Consider the following 22,220-nt stretch of genomic DNA (forward strand, 5'->3'; position numbering starts at 1 on the left):
CACTTTTCTACCTCTTTTTAAATGAAATATATTCGTTATTAGTTTTGCATTAATTTTTAACTTCGTCGCTTACTCTAAATCATTATTTTGGTTATTTTTCTTCTTGTGGTTCTTGGTGGATTGGTAGCTGGCTTTAACTAATTTTAAATGTATTCCTATATCTGGTTTAATTTGTGTTGCCTTTACACTAGGTTCTCAGTGTTAGGAAAGAATGACCTAACCAGAGAAGGCCACTCACAAAGACCCCCATAAAAAGCCAACAAGTGTATACATCCCAAGAGAGGTAGAAGTCACAACACAGAAAAACAATAATCATGAAAACACAAAGCAATGCAACTTAAAGAAACCACTTTCCTCAAAAATCCTATTACTTAAAGGAATAAAGTATAATAGGATCTTATAATAATGTTTAAAAGATCCTTATCTTTTCAATGTTATAGTCTCAACTACTGATAGATGATGATACCATTCTGGGATCTATTCCAAAATAATCTAAAACTAAGTAAATATATGAAACAAATCTGGTACTGTTAGTAATGGATGAAGCTGGAATAATGGCTGTAAGAAGGATTAGTGTATTATTCCCCTTATGTGTATTTGACAGTATTTTCACTATAAAATTCATTCAAAAACAGAAATTCTGAGGCTGGAGAGATGGCTCAGAGGTTAACAGCATGTACTGCTCTTGCAGAGGACAAGCATTCAGGTCCTAGCACCCATGTCTGGCAGCTCTTATGCCTATAACCCCAGTTCCAGCAGATCTGACACCATCCTCAGGCCTTCATAGGCAATCATCCACAAATATGAAATGAATCCACATGCAGACATAATTAAACACATAAACACATAATGAAAAATAACAATCTTTTTAAAAAAGGAAATATTTCATAAATATAAAAAAATCCACTGGCACAATGGCTCAGCAGTTAAAGGTACCCTCTACACGACCCTAACAACTGAGTTAGAACCCACATAAAGGAAAAAGGAGAGAACCAACCACAAAGAACCCTCTGATACACACATGTGCATCACGGCTCATATGTACCCCACCAGACAATCTTAGAAAGTCAAAAGAAATTTTAAAAAAGAAATCATTTTCCTAACTACCTATGTGACAATCATTTTGATGATCATACAAGAATCTGAAGCATCTCCAAGTACCTAATCATGCAAACGTAGCCTAATAAGCAGAGCACGCTGTCACTGATGTAAAAGAATTTTACCTAGAAATCTACAGTTTACTGAAATGGTCAACTCTTGAAACCCTGTATGCATCTGTGACATGTGTCTACAAAAGTTGTATATCAATCAGAAATAAGTTGACTACCTCTCTTAATTTCTCTCTCTCACGTTCCCTCTCTGCAATACGTTTTCGTCTCTCTTCCTCTTCTTTAAGGGCATTCTGGGTTTCTGTTCTTAGTTTATCATCTTTAAGAATCTTCCGAATTTTCTTTCTGCCTTTTCCAGGTGACTTAGAATCATCATTTTCATCCTCTTCCTCCTCATCCTCCTCCTCATCATCATCATCTTCCTTCCTTTCTTCTTCAGAATGGCTCTGTGGAATTCAAATACAGAGACAAACAGTAAAAACGGTGTCATTCAGTCACTTCATGTTATACTATGTAATGTGCCAACAAGGGATAGAATTAAAACTTTTTTAAATTATATCTAGAAATAAACAAGTGTTGAATAAAACTTCAATTAAACCTGGGCAAAGGAAAAAAATCAGGGCAAAAGAATGAAATAGGCATTTATTTTAAAACTTATACACAAAAGGCTGGGTGTAGTGGTACATGCCTTTAATCCCAGCACACAGGAAGCAGAGGCAGGCAGATCTCTGAGTTCAAGGCCAGCCTGGTCTACAGAGTGAGTTCCAGGATAGGCTCCAAAGCTACACAGAAAAATCCTGTCTCAAAAAAAAGAAAACAAAAAAAAAAAAAAAAACAAAAAAACAAACATACACAAATAGCTAACAAGAACATAGAAAGATGTCCAAACTAAAAGATCAGAGAAAAATAAAATTTAAAACCGTAGTAAGATACCCTTTAATGCACATTGTAATTGTTGTTATTGAATAATAACAGCAAATATAAGAAACTAAATGTTGGTAAATATGAATTGGCACAGTACTTTTAAGAACACAAAATAATGTACCCAATATAGAAAAAGTATGTGGAAATCCTTTAAGAAGTTAAGCATATAATCACTGTATGACCCAGCAATTACAACTTGTATACATACCAAAAACAACTAATCACAGGAGTAAAAACAAACATTTGCAGTCATATTCATAATCACCTGACTCAAAGCAATTAAAAGAAAATAAGCAATGTCCATCAAAAGATGAATGAATAATCAAAGTATGATAAACATATGCAAGTTTATCCAGATATAAAAATGAAATGCTGATACAAACTACAACATGAATTAAACTTGAAAATAATTTATTAATGAAATAAGCTAGGAAGAGAAGCACAAATATTTCATATACAAGGTACTTTAAAATGTCAAGTGAATAAATTAGAGTGCACCAGGAGCTAAAGATTAGACAGAAAAATGATAAAGTTCAGTGGGTCTTGGGCTGAATAGATGGCTCAGTGGTTAAGATGGCTTGCTGTTCTTCCAGAGGACCTGAGTTCGGTTCCCAGCACCCACATCCAGTGTCTCATAATGGCTCTAGAGGATCCACTATAATCTTTTGGACTCCTTGGATACCTGCACACATGTGGCATTAAATTCACATAGACAAGACACACAGACACACACACATGCATGCACACACATAATTAAAAAAATGTTTTAAACTTTTGAAAAGTTCAGTGGGCCTGGAATTATTGCTTGTGAAAACAATTAAGGCCATTAAATAGTATATTTTAACATGTTTCCAAGTTAATTTTTCAAAAAGTGAGCCCTTCTGGGCTAGGACATCGTCTCAAGTGTAGTGCACTTACCCAATATGGATGAGGCCATATATTCAATACCCAACTGCACACATAAAAAAGAACCTCTCATGATGGCACATACCTGTCATGTCAGCACTCAGGAAGCTGAGACAGGAGGATCAAGAATTTAAAGCCAGCCTCAGCTACAGAGGTAGTTCAAGGCCAAGCTGGGCTATACGAACCCTATCTCAAAAGAGGAAATCATGATCAGAATACATTGTGTGGGAAAAAATTCTATTTTGAGTTTAAAAAAGGAAACAAGAGCCAGGTGGTGGTGGCACTCGCCTTTAATCCCAGCACTCAGGAGGCAGAGACAGGTGGATCTCTGTGAGTTCGAGGCTGGCCTGCTCTACAGATCGAGATCCAGGACAGGCTCCAAAACTACACAGCGAAACCCTATCTCAAAAAACCAAGGGGAAAAAATGGAAAAAAAGAATGAAGGTATTCGTGTAAAGTTCATAATTTTCCAGTATATAAAACTTACGTTTGTATTATATTGTAATCTTTTAAATGTGAATACAAAAACATATTAAAACTAAAAGACTTTCTTGCTGAAGGGGGCAAATCAAGAAAGAAAAAAGATTCTTTCAACAAGGGTAAATTTTAAAGAAGAAAATAAAATGCAGTACTGAATGAAATTCAAACAGAAAATAGTGAATTTACTATAAAGTTTAATATAGTGTGTGAATTATAATTCAAACAAACAATAAATGCCACTATTGCCTTATTTTCACTGGATGAATCCTCTTGAACCTTAATCCGTCGTCTTTTCTTTTTCTGCTTATAACTCCGCTGATTTTCTTCCAATTCTGCTTTCTTTGCAGACCTGAAGAAAATTTTAAATGTAAAATAAAATAAAATGCTTCCTGATGAGTTATGTACTACTTTGGAAATACCATGCCAGGATCATGTGTACACTGCACATATACTACACCACTGAGCAGCATACACAGACCATGGTATTACTTTAGTAATAATAAAAGGTACATAGTATAAAATTACCATCTTAACCACTGTTAAGTGTATAGTTTAATAGTGTTAATAACACTGACTTTTTTGGGAAGCACTGCTCAACTGTGTGGTATGTGCATGGCATGCATAAGACCATGGAGTTTCATTCCCAGCACTACTAAATCAAGCAATTAAAAAAAAAGTAATGAAGCCCAGCAGTAGTCGTAGACGTCTTTTATCCCAGCACTTGGGAGGCAGAGGCAGGCGGATTTCAGTGAGTTCAAGGAAAGCATGGTCTACAAAGCAAGTTCCAGGACAGCAAGGACAGTTACACAGAGAAACCCTGTGTCAAAAAACCAAAAAGTAATTAGGGGCTAGGACTGCAGCTCAGGTGACAGATATAGTGCTTGCCTACAAGGCAAAAAGCCCTAGGTCTAACCCGTACGACAGAGTAAAGTAGGCATGGTACGAAACAACAGCCATCTTGGCACCCAAGAGGTGAAAATAAGAATAATGGCAGTTCAAGGTCATCCATAACTACACAGAAAATCAAAGGCCAGCAGCCCTGGCTATATAAGACTGCAACCCCCACCCATACCCTCAACAAAAGGAAGAAAGGAAGGACAGAAAGAGAGAAAGATCTGGGCCTGTACCTCAATTGGTAGAGTCTCTGCCAAGAAAACACAAGGCCCTGGGATCAATCACCAGCACTATATATACAAACTAGGTATAATTACATGTTTTGTTAATTTTTATTAACATATATTCATTTGAGCAATGTGAAGGGTTTCATAAACCACCACCACCACCCCTTTTTTTTTTTTTTGGTTTTTCGAGACAGGGTTTCTCTGGGTAGCTTTGCGCCTTTTCTGGAACTCACTCTGTAGCCCAGGCTGGCCTCGAACTCATAGAGATCCACCTGCCTCTGCCTCCTGAGTGCTGGGATTAAAGGAGTGCGCCACCACCGCCTGGCTCATGAATACATTTTTATTCAAGCATATCATGTACATTGACCAAATTTACTCCCCATTCCTCTTCTCCTGACTTCCTCTTCATTCGGTGTGTGTGTGTGTGTGTGTGTGTGTGTGTGTGTGAGAGAGAGAGAGAGAGAGAGAGAGAGAGAGAGAGAGAGAGAGAGAGAGAGAGGGAGGGAGGGAGAGAGGGAGGGAGGGAGGGAGGGAGGGAGGGAGGGAGGGAGAGAGGGAGAGAGGGAGAGAGAGAGAGAGAGAATGAGAATGAATGTGAGGGCAAGCGCACACCCATGGCACAAGTATGGCAGTTAAGAGAACTGGTAGGGATCAGTTCTCTCTTTCCATCAATTGAGTTCCAAGGATCAGGCTTATCAGCAAATATCTTTACCTTCTGACCTTAATCACTGGCCTCTCTCTGTTAAAAGATTACCTTCAAATCAAAATATTACATATTGTGTTAACTTTATTTGCAATCACAGCCATTTTTCAAATGATTTGAAAGTATAGTCATTTGGGTTCATTCCTAGCATTTATTTATTTATTTATTTACTTATTTATTTGTTTGTTTATTTATTTATTTATTTATTTATTTATTTTTGCAGAGGGATGAGTGGCCACAGCACATATGCAGAGAAACAAGAACAGCTTGCAAGAATTGGTTCTCTCCTTCCACCATGTGGGTCCTAGGAACAAGCTCAGGACATTAGGCTCAGCAATGGGCACCTTTACTTACTTGGCCATCTCATCAGCCCAATTTCTAACATTCTTTGACAATAAAGCAGATCAAACACACAAACAAAAAACCTATGTAATACTGACCTTGTTCTAGGCCGTTGTTCATCCTCAGATTCACTGACTTCTTCACTAACTCCTGACTCTTGAAAGTCAGTGTCTTCTGAATCCTCACTGCTTACTTGAATTTAGAAAAAAATAAAAAAAAAAATTACTAAATATTTTTCAAAAGAAACAAGATCCATTAGGTAACTTCACATTAAAACACAAGAGACTTATACAAAGACCATCAGGAGTGTGCGTGTGCGTGTGTGTGCGTGCGTGCGTGCGTGCGTGTGTGTGTGTATGTGTGTATAGATGAATACATATTACATAAGATATACCATTCAAGCCCACCATGGTGGCACACCTTTAATCCTAGCACTTGGGAGGCAGAGGAAGTTTGGTCTCTGTGTGTTCGAGGCCAGCCTGGTCAACACAGTACGTTCCAAGACAGCGAAGACTACATAGTAAAACCCTGTCTCAAAATAACAAAGCAAACCAAAACAAGATATAACACTTAATGATCCAAATGGTACAGGCTGAAAACCTAAATCAGAAGGTTGAAATGCTCCAAAATCTGAAGCCTATGAATATCAACATATTCCAAGAGTGAAAACATCTAAAGTCATGTGCTAAGTTGCTGTCTAAAATGCAGGTGCACTAGAAATACTGCTAATGTACATGAACTATAGATGACACATAAATGAAGTTTGTGTTTGAACAAGGACTCCTTCCCCAAAGATCTCATTATTTACATATCAATATTTCAAAAAAGGGAAAAAAACTAAACCAAAATATATCTGGTACTAAGCATAGCAGATAAGGTATACTAACTCTGTATTTATGAATGTGAAATTTCTTCTAGATATAATTATAAAACTATACTTCTCCATTAAAATGCAGGTGTTTGGTAGTATATGGTAGTGTGTGGTAGTATGTGGATTAAAAAATGAGAATTAACCATACATATGTAAGAAATAATCAAAGGTAAATTAATGAAAGTCTGGCTACAAGCAAAGAAGGCTGCTCAAGAAGAAATGATTACTCTCTGGCAATGAGAATGATTAAAAATCATGTGCAGGACACAAAGAGCAATGACCTAAAGACTCGAAAAGAGAAACGAGAGCAGGCAGATTGGTGATTTAAATCAAGACCTATATAATGACTCATCTATAGTAGGAAAAAGACCTAAGACAGGACAGTTGTTGAATGCCATGGGTCATTTTCTTCCTTTGTCTGCTTGTAATGGTTAGTATTTTGTTTGTTTGTTTGTTTGTTTGTTATTGTATTTTGTCAGCTTGACATAAGTGAGAGTCACATAGGAAGAGGAAACCTCAACTGAGAAAATGTCCCCATTAGACTGGCTAGTTGGCAAGATAGTAAAGCATTTTCTTTTTTCTTTCTTTCTTTTTTTTTCTATTATCAGGTTGATATAGTACAAATTCTTATCCTAATAGTGAAATGTTTCACTGACGCTTGCCCAGTGATTGAGTAAAACCAAAACTTATTATAAGCCACAGTCATCCTAGGGTCCCCCCTGCTAAGTAGCCTCCCTGGTTCTGTGGATTGCAGTCTGATTGTTCTTTGCTTCATATCTAGTATCCACTTATGAGTGAGTGCATACCATGTTTGTCCTTCTGAGTCTGGGTTACCTCACTCAGGATGATATTTTCTACTTCCATCCATTTGCCTGAAAATTTCATGCTGTCATTGTTTTTCTCTGCTAAGTAGTACTCCACTGTGTATATGTACCACATTTTCTTAATCCATTCTTCAGTTGAAGGGCATGTAGGTTGTTTCCAGGTTCTGGCTATTACAAATAATGCTGCTATAAACATAGTTGAGCATGTATCTTTGTGGTATGATTGAGAATTCCTTGGGTATATGCCCAAGAGTGGTATGGCTAGGTCCTGAGGTAGATGATTCCCAATTTTCTGAGAAACCGCCATATTGATTTCCACAGTGGTTGTACAAGCTTGCATTCCCACCAACACTGGAGGAGTGTTCCCCTTGCTCCACATCCTCTCCAACATAGACTGTCATTAGTGTTTTTGATCATAGCCATTCTGACAGGTGTAACGTGGTATCTCAGAGTCGTTTTGATTTGCATTTTTCTGATGACTAAGGATGTTGAGCATTTCTTTAAATGTCTTTCAGCCATTTGAGCTTCTTCTGTTGAGAATTCTCTGTTTAGCTCCTTAGCCCATTTTTTTAATTGGATTATTCAGTATTTTGATGTCTAGTTTGAGTTCTTTATACACTTTGGATATCAGCCCTCTGTCAGATGTGGGGTTGGTGAAGGTCTTTTCCCATTCTATAGGCTGTTGTTTTGTCTTATTGACCATGTCTTTTGCACTACAAAAGCTTCTCAGTTTGAAGAAGTCCCATTTATTAATTGTTTCTCTCAGTGTCTGTGCTACTGGTGTTATATTTAGGAAGTGATCTCCTGTGCCAATGCATTCAAAACTACTTCCTACTTTCTCTTCTATTAGGTTCAGAGTAACTGGATTTATGTTGAGGTCTTTGATCCACTTGGACTTAAGTTTTGTGCACAGTGACAGATATGGATCTTATTTGCAATCTTCTACATGTTGACATCCAGTTATGCCAGCACCATTTGTTGAAGATGCTTTCTTTTTTCCATTGTACAGTTTTGGATTCTTTGTCAAAAATTAGGTGTTCATATGTGTGTGGATTAATGTCAGGGTCTTCAATTCGAGTCCATTGGTCTGTATGTCAGTTTTTATGCCAGTACCAAGCTGTTTTTATTACTGGAGCTCCATAGTAGAGCTTGAGGTCAGGGATGGTGATGTCTCCAGAGGTTGTTTTATTGTACAGGATTCTTTTGGCTATCCTGGGTCTTTTGTTTTTCCATATGAAGTTGAGTATTGTTCTTTCCAAGTCTGTGAAGAACTGTATTGGGATTTCAATGGGGATTGCATTGAATCTGTAGATTACTTTTGGTAAGATTGCCGTTTTTACTATGTTAATCCTACCTATCCATGAGCATGGGAGATCTTTCCGTTTTCTGACGTCTTCAATTTCTTTCTTCAGGGACTTAAAAGTTCTTGTCATACAGGTCCTTTGCTTGCTTAGTTAAGGTTACCCCAAGGTATTTTATATTATTTGTGGCTATTGTAAAGGGTGATGTTTCTCTGACTTATTTCTCATCCCTTTTATCATTTGTGTATAGGATGGCTACTGATTTTTTTGAGTTAATCTTGTATCCTGCCACTTTACTGAAGTTTATCAGCTGTACGAGTTCCCTGGTCGAATTTTTGGAGTCACTTATGTATACTATCAAATCATTTGAAAATAGTGAAAGTTTGACTTCTTCCTTTCCAATTTGTATCCCCTTGATCTCCTTATGTTGTCTTATTGCTCTGGCTAGAACTTCAGGTACTATATTGAATAAGTATGGGGAGAGCGGACAGCCTTGTCTTGTTCCTGATTTTAGTGGAATCGCTTTGAGTTTCTCTCCATTTACTTTGATGTTGGCTGGTGGCTTACTGTAAATTGCCTTTATTATGTTTAGGAATTTTCCCTATATTCCTGATCTCTCTAAGACCTTTTATCTTGAAGGGGTGTCGGATTTTGTCGAAGGCTTTTTCAGCATCTAATGAGATGATCATATGGTTTTTTTTCTTTCACTTTGTTTTTATGGTGTATTACATTGACAGACTTTCGTATATTGAACCATCCTTCTTGCATGCCTGGGATGAAACCTACTTGATCAAGGTGGATAATTGTTTTGATGTGTTCTTGGATTCGGTTTGCCAATATTTTGTTGGGTATTTTTGCATCAATGTTCATGAGGGAGATTGGTCTATAATTCTCTTTCTTTGTTGCATCTTTGTGTGGGTTGGGTATCGGGGTAATTGTAGCCTCATAAAAAGAGTTTGGTGATGTTCCTTCTGTTTCTATTGTGTGGAACAATTTGAAGAGTATTGGAATTAGTTCTTCTTTGAAAATCTGGTAGAATTCTGCAGTGAAACCATCTGGTCCTAGGCTTTTTTTGGTTGGGAGACTTTTAATGAATGTTTTTACTTCTTTAGGGGTTATTGGTCTATTTAAATAGTTTATCTAGTCTTGATTTAACTTTGGTATGTGGTATCTATCCAGAATGATTCTCTGGATTTCCTCATTGTCTTTGTTACGTCTCCCTTTTCCTTTCTGATTTTGTTAATTTAGGTGCTCTCTCTTTGCCTTTTGATTAGTTTAGTAAGGGTTTGTCTATCACGTTGATTTTTTCAAAGAACCAACTCTTTGTTTCATTGATTCTTTGTATTGTTCTCTTGGTTTCTATTTCATTGAGTTCAGCCCTCAATTTGATTATTTCCTGGTGTCTATTTCTCCTGGGTGAGGTTTTTTTTTTTTTTGTTCTAGAGCTTTCAGTTGTGCTGTTAAGTCATTGGTATGATATTTGTCCATCTTCTTTATGTGTGCAATTAGTGCTATGAATTTTCCTCTTAGCACTGCTTTCATAGTGTCCCATAAGTTTGGGTATGCTGTACTTTCATTTTCATTGAATTCTAGGAAATCTTTAATTTCTCTCTTTATTTCTTCCTTGACTCATTGATGTTTTAGGTCGGTATTATTCAGTTTCCATGAGACTGTAGACTTTCTATAGTTTTTGTTGTTGTTGAAATCTAACTTTAAGGCATGGTGGTCTGATAGAAGTAGACAGGTTATTCCAATTTTTTGTTATCTGTTGAGATTTGCTTTGTGACAGAGTATGTGGTTGATTTTAAAGAAGGTTCCATGGGGTGATGAGAAGAAGGTATATTCTTTTGTGTTAGGATGAAATGTTCTGTAGATATCTATTAAGTCCATTTGAGTCATAACATCTGTTAGGTCCTTTATTTCCTTGTTAAGTTTCAGTCTGGTAGATCTGTCTTTTGTTGAGAGTGGTGTGTTAAAATCTCCCACTACTAGTGTGTGGGGTCTGATGTGTGATTTAAGCTTTAGTGGTGTTTCTTTTATAAATGTGGGTGCCTGGGCATAAATGTTCAGAATCGAGACTTCATCTTGGTGGATTTTTCCTGTGACAAAAATGTAATGTCCATCCCAATCTCTTTCAATTGATTTTAGTTGAAGTCTATTTTATTAGATATTAGGATAGGTACACCAGCTTACTTTTTAAGTCCATTTGATTGGAAAGCCTTTTGCCAGCCCTTTACTCTGAGGTAGGGTCTGTCTTTGAAGTTAAGGTATGTTTCTTGTATGCAGCAGAAGGATGGATCCTGTTTTCTTATCCATTCTGTTAGCCTGTGTCTTTTTATAGGTGAGTTGAGACCACTGATATTGATGGATATTTATGACCAGTGATTGTTAATTCCTGTTATTTTTTTTGTGGTAGTGTTGTGTTTTCCTTCTTTGGTATTTGTTGGTGTGGGATTATCTATTGCCTGAGTTTTCATGGGTGTGTTTAGCTTCTTTAGGTTGGATTTGTCCTTCTAGTGCTTTCTCTAGGGCTGGATTTGTGGATAGGTATTGTTTAAATCTGGTTTTATCATAGAATATTTTGTTTACTTCGCCTATGGTGATTGAGAGTTTTGCTTGGTATAATAGTCTGGGTTGGCATCCATGGTCTCTCAGTGTCTGCATAACATTTGTCCAGGACCTTCTAGCTTTCATAGTCTCTATTGAGAAGTCTGGTGTTATTCTGATGGGTCTGCCTTTATATGTTACTTGGTCTTTTTCCTTTGCAGCTCTTAATATTTTTTCTTTGTTCTATATGTTTAGTGTTTTGATTATTATGTAGCGAGGGGATTTTTTTTTTTTTGATCCAGCCTATTTGGTGTTCTGTAAGGTTCTTGTATCTTCATAGGTATTTCTTTCTTTAGGTTAGGAAAGTTTTCTTCTATGATTTTGTTGAATATATTTTCTGTGCCTTTGAGTTGGTATTCTTCTTCTTCTATCCCTATTATTGTTAGGTTTGGTCTTTTCATGGTGTCCCAAATTTCTTGGACGTTCTGTGTTACAACTTTTTTGTCTTTAGTGTTTTCTATTTTCTCTATTGTGTCTTCAATGTCAGAGATTCTCTGTTCCATCTCTTGCATTCAGTTGGTTATGCTTGCTTCTGTAGTTCCTGTTAGTTTAGTCAGAACTTCTATTTCCAGGATTCCCTCAGTTTGTGTTTTCTTTATTGTCTCAATTTCAATTTTCAAATCTTGAACTGTTTCCTTCGTCTGTTTAATTACTTTTTCTTGGCTTTTTTTGATTTCTTCCAATTTTTTGTTTGTTTTTTCTTCCATTTCTTTAAGGGAATTTTTTATTTCCTCCTTAAGGGAGTTTTTCATTTCCTCTTTAAGGGCCTCTATCATCTTCTTAAAGTAATCTTTAGGACTGATTTCTTCTGCTTCTGCCTTGGTATGTTAGGTCTTGCAGGTGTAGAATAATCACTAGGTTCTGATGGTGTCATATAGGTCTTTATGTTGTTGCCTGTATTTTTGCACTGGCGTCTACTCATCTCTTCCTCTGCTCGGTGCAGGCTGGGTCTGTGTCTGAAGGTTCTAATTTTTATTCTTGGTTCACTAGTTCTTGGTTAAATTGTTGCTGTTGGGCTCTGTTTCTCCGGGAGCAGCTTAGTCCAATCAGTGTTAGTGGGTTCTGTCTCGGGGAGCAGTTGTTCCCAATTGGTGCAGGGTGTGCTTATGTCTCCAGTGGTTGTTGGGTTCGTAGGGGTTGGGTTTTTTTTTGTTTTTTTTTTTTTTTTTTTTGGTGGGGGAGCAGGGACCAGAAAGGTAGCTGTCTGGTCCCTGGGACCCCAATGGGTGGGGCCTTGGGGCTAGAGACCTGATCTGCCGGTCGGGAGATGGGGGCTTACCTGTTCCCAGTCGGTGTAGGGTAGGCTTATGATTCTGGTGATCTGGTTTGGATGCTGGGCGGCGCCTTCTTTTGTGTTCTCAGGTCTCATTTCGCTCATTTGTCAACTCCTCAGCTGATCTTGTTTCCTCAGACTGAAGACTAGGCTTCTGAAACCTCTGCCAAATGGATCTCAGCTGAGCAGGTTGTTCAGTAGCGAAATCTCACCAACACCTCCAAGTTGTTGGGTTTCTGCAAGATCGGCAGCTGGGCCCTGGGTTGGCCTCAGGCAGAATGTTCGAATCCGTTCTCTCTGTTTGGTTTTTGAGACAGGGGCTCAATAAACAGGCTGGCCTCGAACTCTCCAGGATACTGGGATTGTGTGCACAGCTGCTTTAGCTGTTGTTTGACATTTTCTTGATTAACGATTGATGTATATTGGGGGCGGGGTGCAGCCCTGGGCAGGTGATCCCGTTGTAAAGCAGAATGAGCAAGCCTTGAGTAGTAAGTCAGTAAGCAGCATTTCTCTATGGCCTCTGCCCTGACCAGTTTCCAGCAGTGATGGAAGTGACCTGAGAGTTCTAAGATGAAATAAACTTCCCTTCCTAACTTGTTTTTGGTCATGGTATTTACCACAGCAATAGAAACCTTAAGATACTACTGGTTTTGAGTGTAAAAGACAGGATGAATTCCAAAACTACAGAGATCGTTAATGGCAAAACTGTCAGAGTTTTCCAGCAATGCACTAGGACCAAACATGAGATATGTACAGATACTCTCTTAGGAGATTAAGTGTCTGAACAGATATGCTCAAATTCCAATACTAGTCACAAAACTTATTCACTAAACCAGTATTTTCTTTACATTCAAAATAAAAATGTCTTACCCTTCCTTCTATTTCTTCCTTTGGCTTCTTTGTGTTCTTTAGACTTTGTCTTTTTTTCTTCCCCAGATTCTCCATCACTCTCAGTCAGTTTGTACCTCAAAAGTCTATGTCTGTATCTTGGCTTCTTAGATTCTTCAGAATCTGAATCTGACTCAGAATTGACTTGATTTGGGGCTTTTAAATAAAGAAAATATATTAATAAAGCCCTCTTCAACAGATGATCTTTTAAATTTTTTTAAACTATTGTCTATTTACAATTACCATAATTTATGGAAAGGCTCCTTAGTATCAATGAGCTGTCCACCTTAGTATCATTGGTGATAATGGGCGATCACTCATCGGCCTCAGTTACTAAATATGCACTAACCATCAGCAATGTGTATCATTTTAAAGTATAAAATATTTGGCTTACTTGTTTATTGACAATAAGTGAAACAACTATCATAACTGCCACAATTATCATAAGGCATGCAAATGAACCGTGATGATAAAGTAGTAAACATCTTTTCAAAGCTCAAATGCATTTACTGAGACGAACTGGCTAAGGAATGAAACGTCTTTCAAGAGCTCACCCTCATCTCCTGGGGTTTCTTCACCTTGTTTTCCAATTCTTTTTCTTTCTCCTTCTGGTTCATCATCTGAAGACCCATCCTCATCAGAGGAAAGGTTGGCTTTGATTTCTTCTAAAAGCATCTTCTTGGCAATTCTTTAGAGTAAAAAAATAAAAATAAAAAGCTGTATTGGGGGGGGGTGAAGTATACTAAATTTAAAAAAAATTCTCTGTATCAAAATAAGAATAAACAGTGCCAAACAGACTTTATACTGCAAGTGTGAGGCTGGCAAAATCCATATTTTAACAAAAGTTCTCAATGACCACTTGAAAATGTTCACTGTACTGACCATTCCTCAATTCCATACAATTCTTTAATATACTGAAACCTGTAAGGGATATAGTCTAGTAATTATTTTGACCAATTAAAAGTTGATGCTGCCATCTTCTAGTAACTACTATGTGGACTAGGCCAACAACAGTAAATGCACTTATCCAGACAATGGAAGTCCAAGAGAAATCTCCACATAAGAGGTTTTATTCAACAGGAGAACAAATTCCCAGAAAAGCAATATATAACAAGCCACTCTAATATGAGATAACACTTCCAACTACCGGATACTACGTTTGGACCTTAATTTCATTTTTCTTCATAAAAAGGTTAACCAAAGTAACACCACAAATATGAAGTATTGAAGCAACCATTAGTAATAGTCAAGCTGGGGCAAAGAAGGGACATCAGTGCTACTTATTACATGGTGAAAGAACACAAATTATCATAAATGAATTTTAAGTTTCAGGAAAAATATAGTACAATAGCTTGGCATATACAATTTCTCAAGATGCTTCTCAAGACAAATTTGCTAATAGAAAAATTGACTGCTTAAGGAAAACACACCTTTTACTAATATCCTGAAAATATACTCCTAGGAAATTTCCAAATTTGCACTAAAGAAAATTATCTGAAAGTATAAAATAAAAGCAATAATGAAAGTTTTTGTTTTTTCGTTTTTGTTTTTTGGTTTTTGGTTTTTGGAGACAGGGTTTCTCTGTGTAGCTTTGTGCCTTTCCTGGAACTCACTTGGTAGCCCAGGCTGGCCTCGAACTCAGGCTGGCCTCCTGAGTGCTGGGATTAAGGGCGTTCACCACCACCACCGGCAATAATGAAGTTTTTGTACAAGGCATGATCATAGATTATTCTAGGTATCCTTCTGCCATAAACTCATAAATCAAAGTAATTAATAAAAGAAAACCCTATAGAATGGCTCACAAAGAGGGTGGCAAGGTCCTAAGAGCTTGTCATGATTTAAAGTTTATAAGATAAACATCCATTCAGCAATCAAGACTGACAGATTCAGTGAAGATAGTATTGTTGAGCCTAGAGATCCTTTGATGGGTTTTGTTTCTTTGGTTTTTGGAGACAGGGTATCACTCTGTAACCGGAGGTGGCCTTGAACTCACAGAAGCCTGCCTCTGCCTCCCAAGTGCTGGGATTAAAGGTATATGCCACCAGACCTGGCCACCTCTGCTGTTTCTTGATTTGAAACCGTTCTTTACCTTGCTTAGCATTCAGTTTCATTTCAATGAATCAAGAATTCACTCTAGAGTAAGAAGTAGTAATAGATGTTAATTAAGGCCTCAATTCTGACAGATATGTTTACTGTCCCTTACATTCAAAGATGCAGAGCAAACACACCTACTGGGCTGAAGCAAAATAGGGAATCTCTTCATAAATGTCTGTTATATGCCATTTTGTAGTAAGTCCTTCACACAGATGGATCAGAAGACATCACAGAAAATCAGCAGTAGATGAAGGAAGCCATGGATGATTGTATTTCTTGGTTGTTTCTGCTCTGATTTTATTTCAATTAAGTATAGATTAAATCACCTCAAATTAACCCAATAAAGTTGAGGAAGCAAGCTCACTCTTTTACATGTAGGTCAGTGGTTCTGGCTTATAATGCATATAGGAAACATTTTACAAACAGTAGACTAATTAAGGGTTGCAATATTTTATTTTGCCAAGAAAAAAATAACAAATATCATTTACTCTCATCAGCTTTTTTTAAGATTTTATTTATTGTATATACAGTGTTCTGTCTACATGTAGACTTGCAGGCTAGAAGAGGGCACCAGATCTCATTAGTGATGGTTGTGAGCCACCATGTGGTTGCTGGGAATTGAACTAAGGACCTCTGGAAGAGCAGCCAGTGCTCTTAACCTCTGAGCTGTCTCTCCAGCCTTCTCATCAGTTTATAAAATAAAGAGTATCTGGTATATCTTCCTCAAATTAGTAAGCCACTACCGAATAAAGGAAAGTTTTTTAAAGCTGAAAGGATCTTTACAGAAAAGTTTTTCTAAAATCATCCTAAATACATACAGTATCAGTACTTCTCATCAACTAGGAAAATTTTTCTCAAGTTAAACTAGGTAATGTACTGTTTATAAATGTTTCTATGTGTATAAAACCTGTACATGAAGTGTTGTTGCATATTAGATTAGAAACAGAAAACAGTATTTCACTAGAAGCTACAAGAAGATTTATAAAATCATTTGGGTAAGATAATACATTTCTGAATCTACTTATTCTAAATGTCAATGGAATAACCTGACTTTAGTTTGTGATCACAAATTCAAAAGGCCTTAAAAGTTCATGCTAACTACAAAAACCTTAATTTTAAGCAACCACATAATTTTTCCTCTTTCAAATTCTAGATTCTTAAGACTATGTCTAAATATAAATCTACCTAATTTATTCTCAAGATTCTAGATTGTCAAATAACTAAGAAATATTAATGTAAATGATGATATAATATATTAAGTAATAAATTATACAATAAATCACAGAAAATGACATCAGAGCTACACATTAAAGAATTACAACTTGCCAACAACCTTTAGTAATGCTATAATATGGGAAACAATTATGGTCATTTTAGAAGCAGAGAAACCACAAATTTCAGAGAATGGTCATTTTTTTCTCCCAAATCACTAGTTAAATAGAGTAGTGGAGACTCCTTAAGTTTTATAAGACTAAGACATTTTAAAACTGCACTTGAACATTATTTTACCAAAGTAAAATCTTATTTATAGCCAAGGATACTAATAAAGTTGAATCATTCCACACAAATTATAGCTGATGGGGAATTGGAAAGGTATTAAAAAGGTTAAACACACATAGTGCTCTTCCACCTAGGACACGAGTTTAATTCCAAGCACCAGCATCATCAGGAGGCTCACAACTATCTGTAACTCCAGCACCAGGGGCAATCAACATCCCTGGCCTCTGTGGGCACCTGCACTCATGTGCATATACCCATACACAGAGTCACACATAAATAAAAATAACTTTAAAAAGCAAAATCAATAATGACTTATGGTTCAAGACTGATATATCAAATGACTGCTATAATCCTAACCTATAATACATCCTGCTATATCCCAAAATTATAATTTAAAGGACCAAAGGGCCGAGGCCAACCTTCAACCTGAGTAGTCAGCAAGGATCCTGAGGTGAGATGTGTCCCACCTACAAAGCCCGCTGTGAGACACTTTAAAGGGAAACTCCAGTACCTTAACTCTGGAGTCACAGGCCACTGAGACTTCAAAGACATCATCACTTGAGAACCAGCTGAGGCTGGCAAAGCATCATTTTGGAGGCCTCGGCTGGACCCATGCAGGTATGCATGTCATGGATGTATAGTCATAATCCCTAGTTGATTCTGTTTGCTCTGAAGTTTCCTTTCTTGAGGCTTTCCAGGATGTTTCTGGGAAACTCATCCAGGCAACAAGGTACTGCCCCTGGAATCTCAATGATCAAAATTATATCTTGGGACAGGTTGAGCATCCAAAACAGTCAGGACTCTTATCAGAAACATTACAGGCACAGGCTGTACCACTCTGTGGCAGCAAACATGGGCAGAGCCTAAGGTAATAAGAGCTTTCATTTTTCTGAAAGGGTGGGAAGGGAAAGGGGAAAAAGCAAAACAATATGGGAGGGAAGGTAAAACCCCACCAACAATGATCAGGCTGATGCATGAGAGAATAGGACCCCCAAATCCATAGAAACTAAGTCTTCTCAATTACACAGCGAATACTAAGATAATGCTTTACTACACATCATCTACTAACAGAAAGAAAACAAAAATAGGAAACTAGCCTGATAACATAAACAAGCAATCAGAAAAACAAAGTTAGAAAGGCAAAAAAGCTGTTAGAAATTATGGTCCTATCTGGAAAAGAAATGAGTAATAATGCTTCATTAAAGTGCTCAAACAGGAAAGCAAAGGAAACTGCCTCTTGCTGGTATGTAAATCAATAATTTAAAAACAGTGAATTTCTGTATAAGGAACTATCATCAGGACATATCTCCTGCACCAGAGCACTTTAGAAAAAGCCATAACAAAAGTAACACAAAATGCTAGAGCCAAGTCAGGAACATACATTCCAGTGAGCGATAACAAATGACATAACTAACAAACAAAGCTGGTTAGTGTGACAAGCCAAAAGGAGAGACTAAGATCCTACATCCCAATCAGCATTAGTATGTCAAGGGTATACTCTCGATGTATTAACTACTTCTGTGCTAATGTGTGCCTGGCCAAACACAAAGTCATTCGAAAAGACAAGTGTGTGTGTGTGTGTGTGTGTGTGTGTGTGTGTGTGTTACAAAAACACACATATATATATGTATATATATGCATTTCACAGACATTCAATTTTTATGTCTTTTACACATCAAAGAATCGAAGTTTTGATTTTTTTTTTAAGAAGAGCGCTAAACATCTACATGCCAGTATGTTTTTATCTCTAACACAGGGACAAAACATCGAGTAATACATCCTACAACTACTACTTTATTATGTAAGAGGCTCTAAAACCAGGTATAAGAAAACTCTCAAACTAAAATTTTATATATATATTTTTTTGAATTTTATTTATTTTTATTTCATGTACATTAGCATTTTGCCATGAGTGTTGGGTCCCCAGGAACTGGAGTTACAGACAGTTGTGAGCTGCCATGTGGGTGCTGGGAAGTGAAACAGTGTTCTCTGGAAGAGTAGTCAGTGCTCTTAACCACTGAGCCATCTCTCCAACCCTAAAATTATATTCTTGAAAGGGCAATGTATTGTTTATCCCTATACGAAATTAACAAAATTTATTAAGAATTGTTTTTCAGCCAGGCGGTGGTGGCGCACGCCTTTAATCCCAGCACTCGGGAGGCAGAGGCAGGCGGATCTCTGTGAGTTTGAGGCCAGCCTGGGCTACCAAGTGAGTCCCAGGAAAGGCGCAAAGCTACACAGAGAAACCCTGTCTCGAAAAACAAAAAAAAAAAAAAAAGAATTGTTTTTCTACATTCTGCATAAAGTATAACAATAGACTATATAGTTAAAAATAAAATCATTGGTTTAAATGTTTTTTATTTAGACAACATAGTTTCTAAGTAGATATAACACAAAAACATCACATTATACTTTTCAAGTTTCTTTGTAAAAACAATTGAAGGGCAGAAAGCTAAGGAATGTTTACTATTTTCAGTGAGAAAAGAATGGTGAATACATATCCTTCCAGCAGAGTATAAGGCATTATTTTAATCAATGTCATTTACTTCAGTGATTAAAATTAAAATGTTTTAAATAAAAAATTTCATGGTTATTATAGAAATTTTCAAATTTTATACTAATATATTATTTTAAGGCAAGTTCAAAATTCCTTGATGTGAAGGTTTCTATCAAAAAGGTAACTAAGGCATGATGATCTATACCCACAAATGAAGGAATTCATAGGAATTCAATAAATAACCAAAAGGTAAACAACAGTTCTCTCCAATCACTTCTTCAACTACATGACCTAAAACGTCTGTAATCAGTAACAAGCAGCCCTGTTTTCTTTTGCTGGGAGTATCAGGAAAATTAATATAAAAATATATTCTTAACTAACCAGAACAAGTAAAGTAAAAGATGTGTAAAATTAAGCCCAAGGTGATGGTGCATGGCTTTTATCCTGCATTCCAATAGCAGGGGAAGGTGGATCTGTAAGTTCAAGGCCAGCCTGGTCTAAACAATGAGTTCTAGGTCTGCAAAAACTGTCTAAAAACACAAAATAACCTATAGTTACTAATACTTTATACATGGGCTATTCTGCTTACCCCACATTGAATTAGACAATGAGTACTTCAACTAGGCTTGGTATGCATGCCTTTAATCCCAGCACTTTTGAGGCAGAAGCAGGTGGATCTCTGTGAGTTTTAGGCCAGCCTGGTCTACAAATCCAGTTCCAGGACAACCAAGGCTATACAGAGAAACCCTGTCTCAAAAAAAAAATCCCCCCCTCCCAAAATCTAAGTTTTAAAGGAATTTTACTAAGAAAAAATATATTAACATCAATATAGGACATTTAGTCATATTAAAGAATTCAGTCTTTATTATTCAACATTCTTATAATGAAAACAGAATTAAATTAAAATCATAAATTAAAAATATCAAAGATAAAAACAAAAGATATATCAGGTCGGAAAAATGAGTTACATTTGCTAACACTAAATTACAAACTTTTTTCTCCTGGCAAACTATTTCTCATTCACTCAAAGTCCTAATATCACCAAAGAACAGAAAACAAGAGAGGATATTTAGTCTAATGTCTAAGCCCTACCCACAGAAGGAGAAAGTCATCAATACTAACTGTATTTCTTTCTTTGATGAGACATCTAGTAAATAAAAATAAAATCACATTGGTGACCCTTGCAACCAGTTTTCCTCATCAGCTGGTGGATCCTATCTATAGCTGGTGACACTCCCTTAGACTTAATTGACTATACTCACCAGGACGGTATCGACAAAGTCACTGAAAAGAACTCTCTCAAAACTGCTAAATACTTACAACATTTAACTCAAAAAGAAAAAGAAACAAAATTCTTTACTTCAAATGCTGTTTTTTAAACACAACAAAGATTCAAAATAATTTTACTAACCAAATGAGATCCATTAAAGTAAAAAAGCCGGGCTGGAGAGATGGCTTAGAGGTTAAGAGCACCGATTGCTCTTCCAGAGGTCCTGAGTTCAATTCCCAGCACCCACATGGTGGTTCACAACCATCTGTAATGAGATCTGGCACCCTCTTCTGTATACATAATAAATAAATAAATCTTTAAAAAAAAATAAAATAAAATAAAAAAGCCACATGAAAAAATTCTAGAGTTCGCAAATTTGTAAAAAGAATAGATAAAGACATATATATAGGAGAGGTCATCTAGAAATGTACTTCAAATGAAAGTTGTATTAAGGGACTTGTTTCACTAATTCTACTGAAATCAGGTAAGTAACCGCCAAATGGCTTCACTATATGATAATCAATATCCAGGAATCATTAGTCTCTTCCCAAGTATTTAAGCTGTATTAACATTACAAAGCCTTCATTAATAGAATATCCATATCATGCCAACAGGGCAACAAAAATTTTTTTGTGTATTTCCTAGTTTGAAAGGCAAAAGCCTATTGTCAAATGATACAAGAGTCCCACTCTCCAAGTATAGCAAAAACTTCAACAGTCTCCATATCAGTTTGCATTTATGAAAAAATTAATTTTAGTGCCATCCAGAGAAATTCTGAGAAAAAGTACAATATTGCTAAAACCATGTACACCTTCTTCAACAATAAAGAATGTTATGTGCTTGTTTGTATGTACTAATATGATGAACAAACACTAATATTCTATTACTGAGACCCACTGAGGGCATTAAGATTTAAAATATATACAATGAGCCAGGCGGTGGTGGCGCACGCCTATGATCCCAGCACTCAGGAGGCAGAGACAGGTGGATCTCTGTGAGTTGGAGGCCAGCCTGGGCTACAGAGCAAGATACAGGCACCAAAACTACGTAGAGAAACCCTGTCTCGAAAAACAAAAATTAAAACAAAACAAAACAAAACCATACAATGAGAAAATATTTGGTCAAGAAGTCCCCAGTCACATGGAAAACATAAAGGTATCACAATGTATGCATATACTGAACATTCTTAATCCCAAAAGTTTGATATGCTCTGAAATCCTTTGGATTTGCAGACCTCAGACATTTAAATGGTAAAGTCTTAGTAAGTATAAGATCTTAAAAACTCCAAAATCTGAAAGACTTTTGCTCCCAAGAATTCTGACTGTAAATGGTAAACCAAAAATTTTTATCAATTACATGACGTCTTTTCAAAGCAAAAACCAATTTTAAACTAAACTAAACCCAGGTGGTAGTGGTATATGCCTTTAATATCAGCACTTGGGAGGCAGAGGCAGGTGGATCTCACTGAGTTCAAGGCCAGCCTGGTCTACAAAGCAAGTTCCAGGACAGC

General features: G+C 36.7%; 1 protein-coding gene across 4 annotated transcripts in view; it reads right to left on the reverse strand.

Moving 5' to 3' along the window:
- Window positions 1–22,220, reverse strand: part of Atrx (ATRX chromatin remodeler) — a 178,033-nt gene that overhangs the window by 72,776 nt on the left and 83,037 nt on the right. For all 4 annotated transcript variants that reach the window (XM_059251435.1, XM_059251433.1, XM_059251432.1 and 1 more), the window contains 5 exons: window positions 13,904–14,037; window positions 13,332–13,505; window positions 5,684–5,777; window positions 3,666–3,768; window positions 1,328–1,555 (listed from right to left, as the gene is read on the reverse strand). In XM_059251435.1, coding sequence (XP_059107418.1) covers window positions 1,328–1,555; window positions 3,666–3,768; window positions 5,684–5,777; window positions 13,332–13,505; window positions 13,904–14,037 — 733 coding nt within the window. The remainder of the gene's footprint in view (window positions 1–1,327; window positions 1,556–3,665; window positions 3,769–5,683; window positions 5,778–13,331; window positions 13,506–13,903; window positions 14,038–22,220) is intronic.

This window comes from Peromyscus eremicus, chromosome X (assembly GCF_949786415.1).
Source record: "Peromyscus eremicus chromosome X, PerEre_H2_v1, whole genome shotgun sequence".
In the NCBI taxonomy this organism is placed as follows: Eukaryota; Metazoa; Chordata; class Mammalia; order Rodentia; family Cricetidae; genus Peromyscus; species Peromyscus eremicus.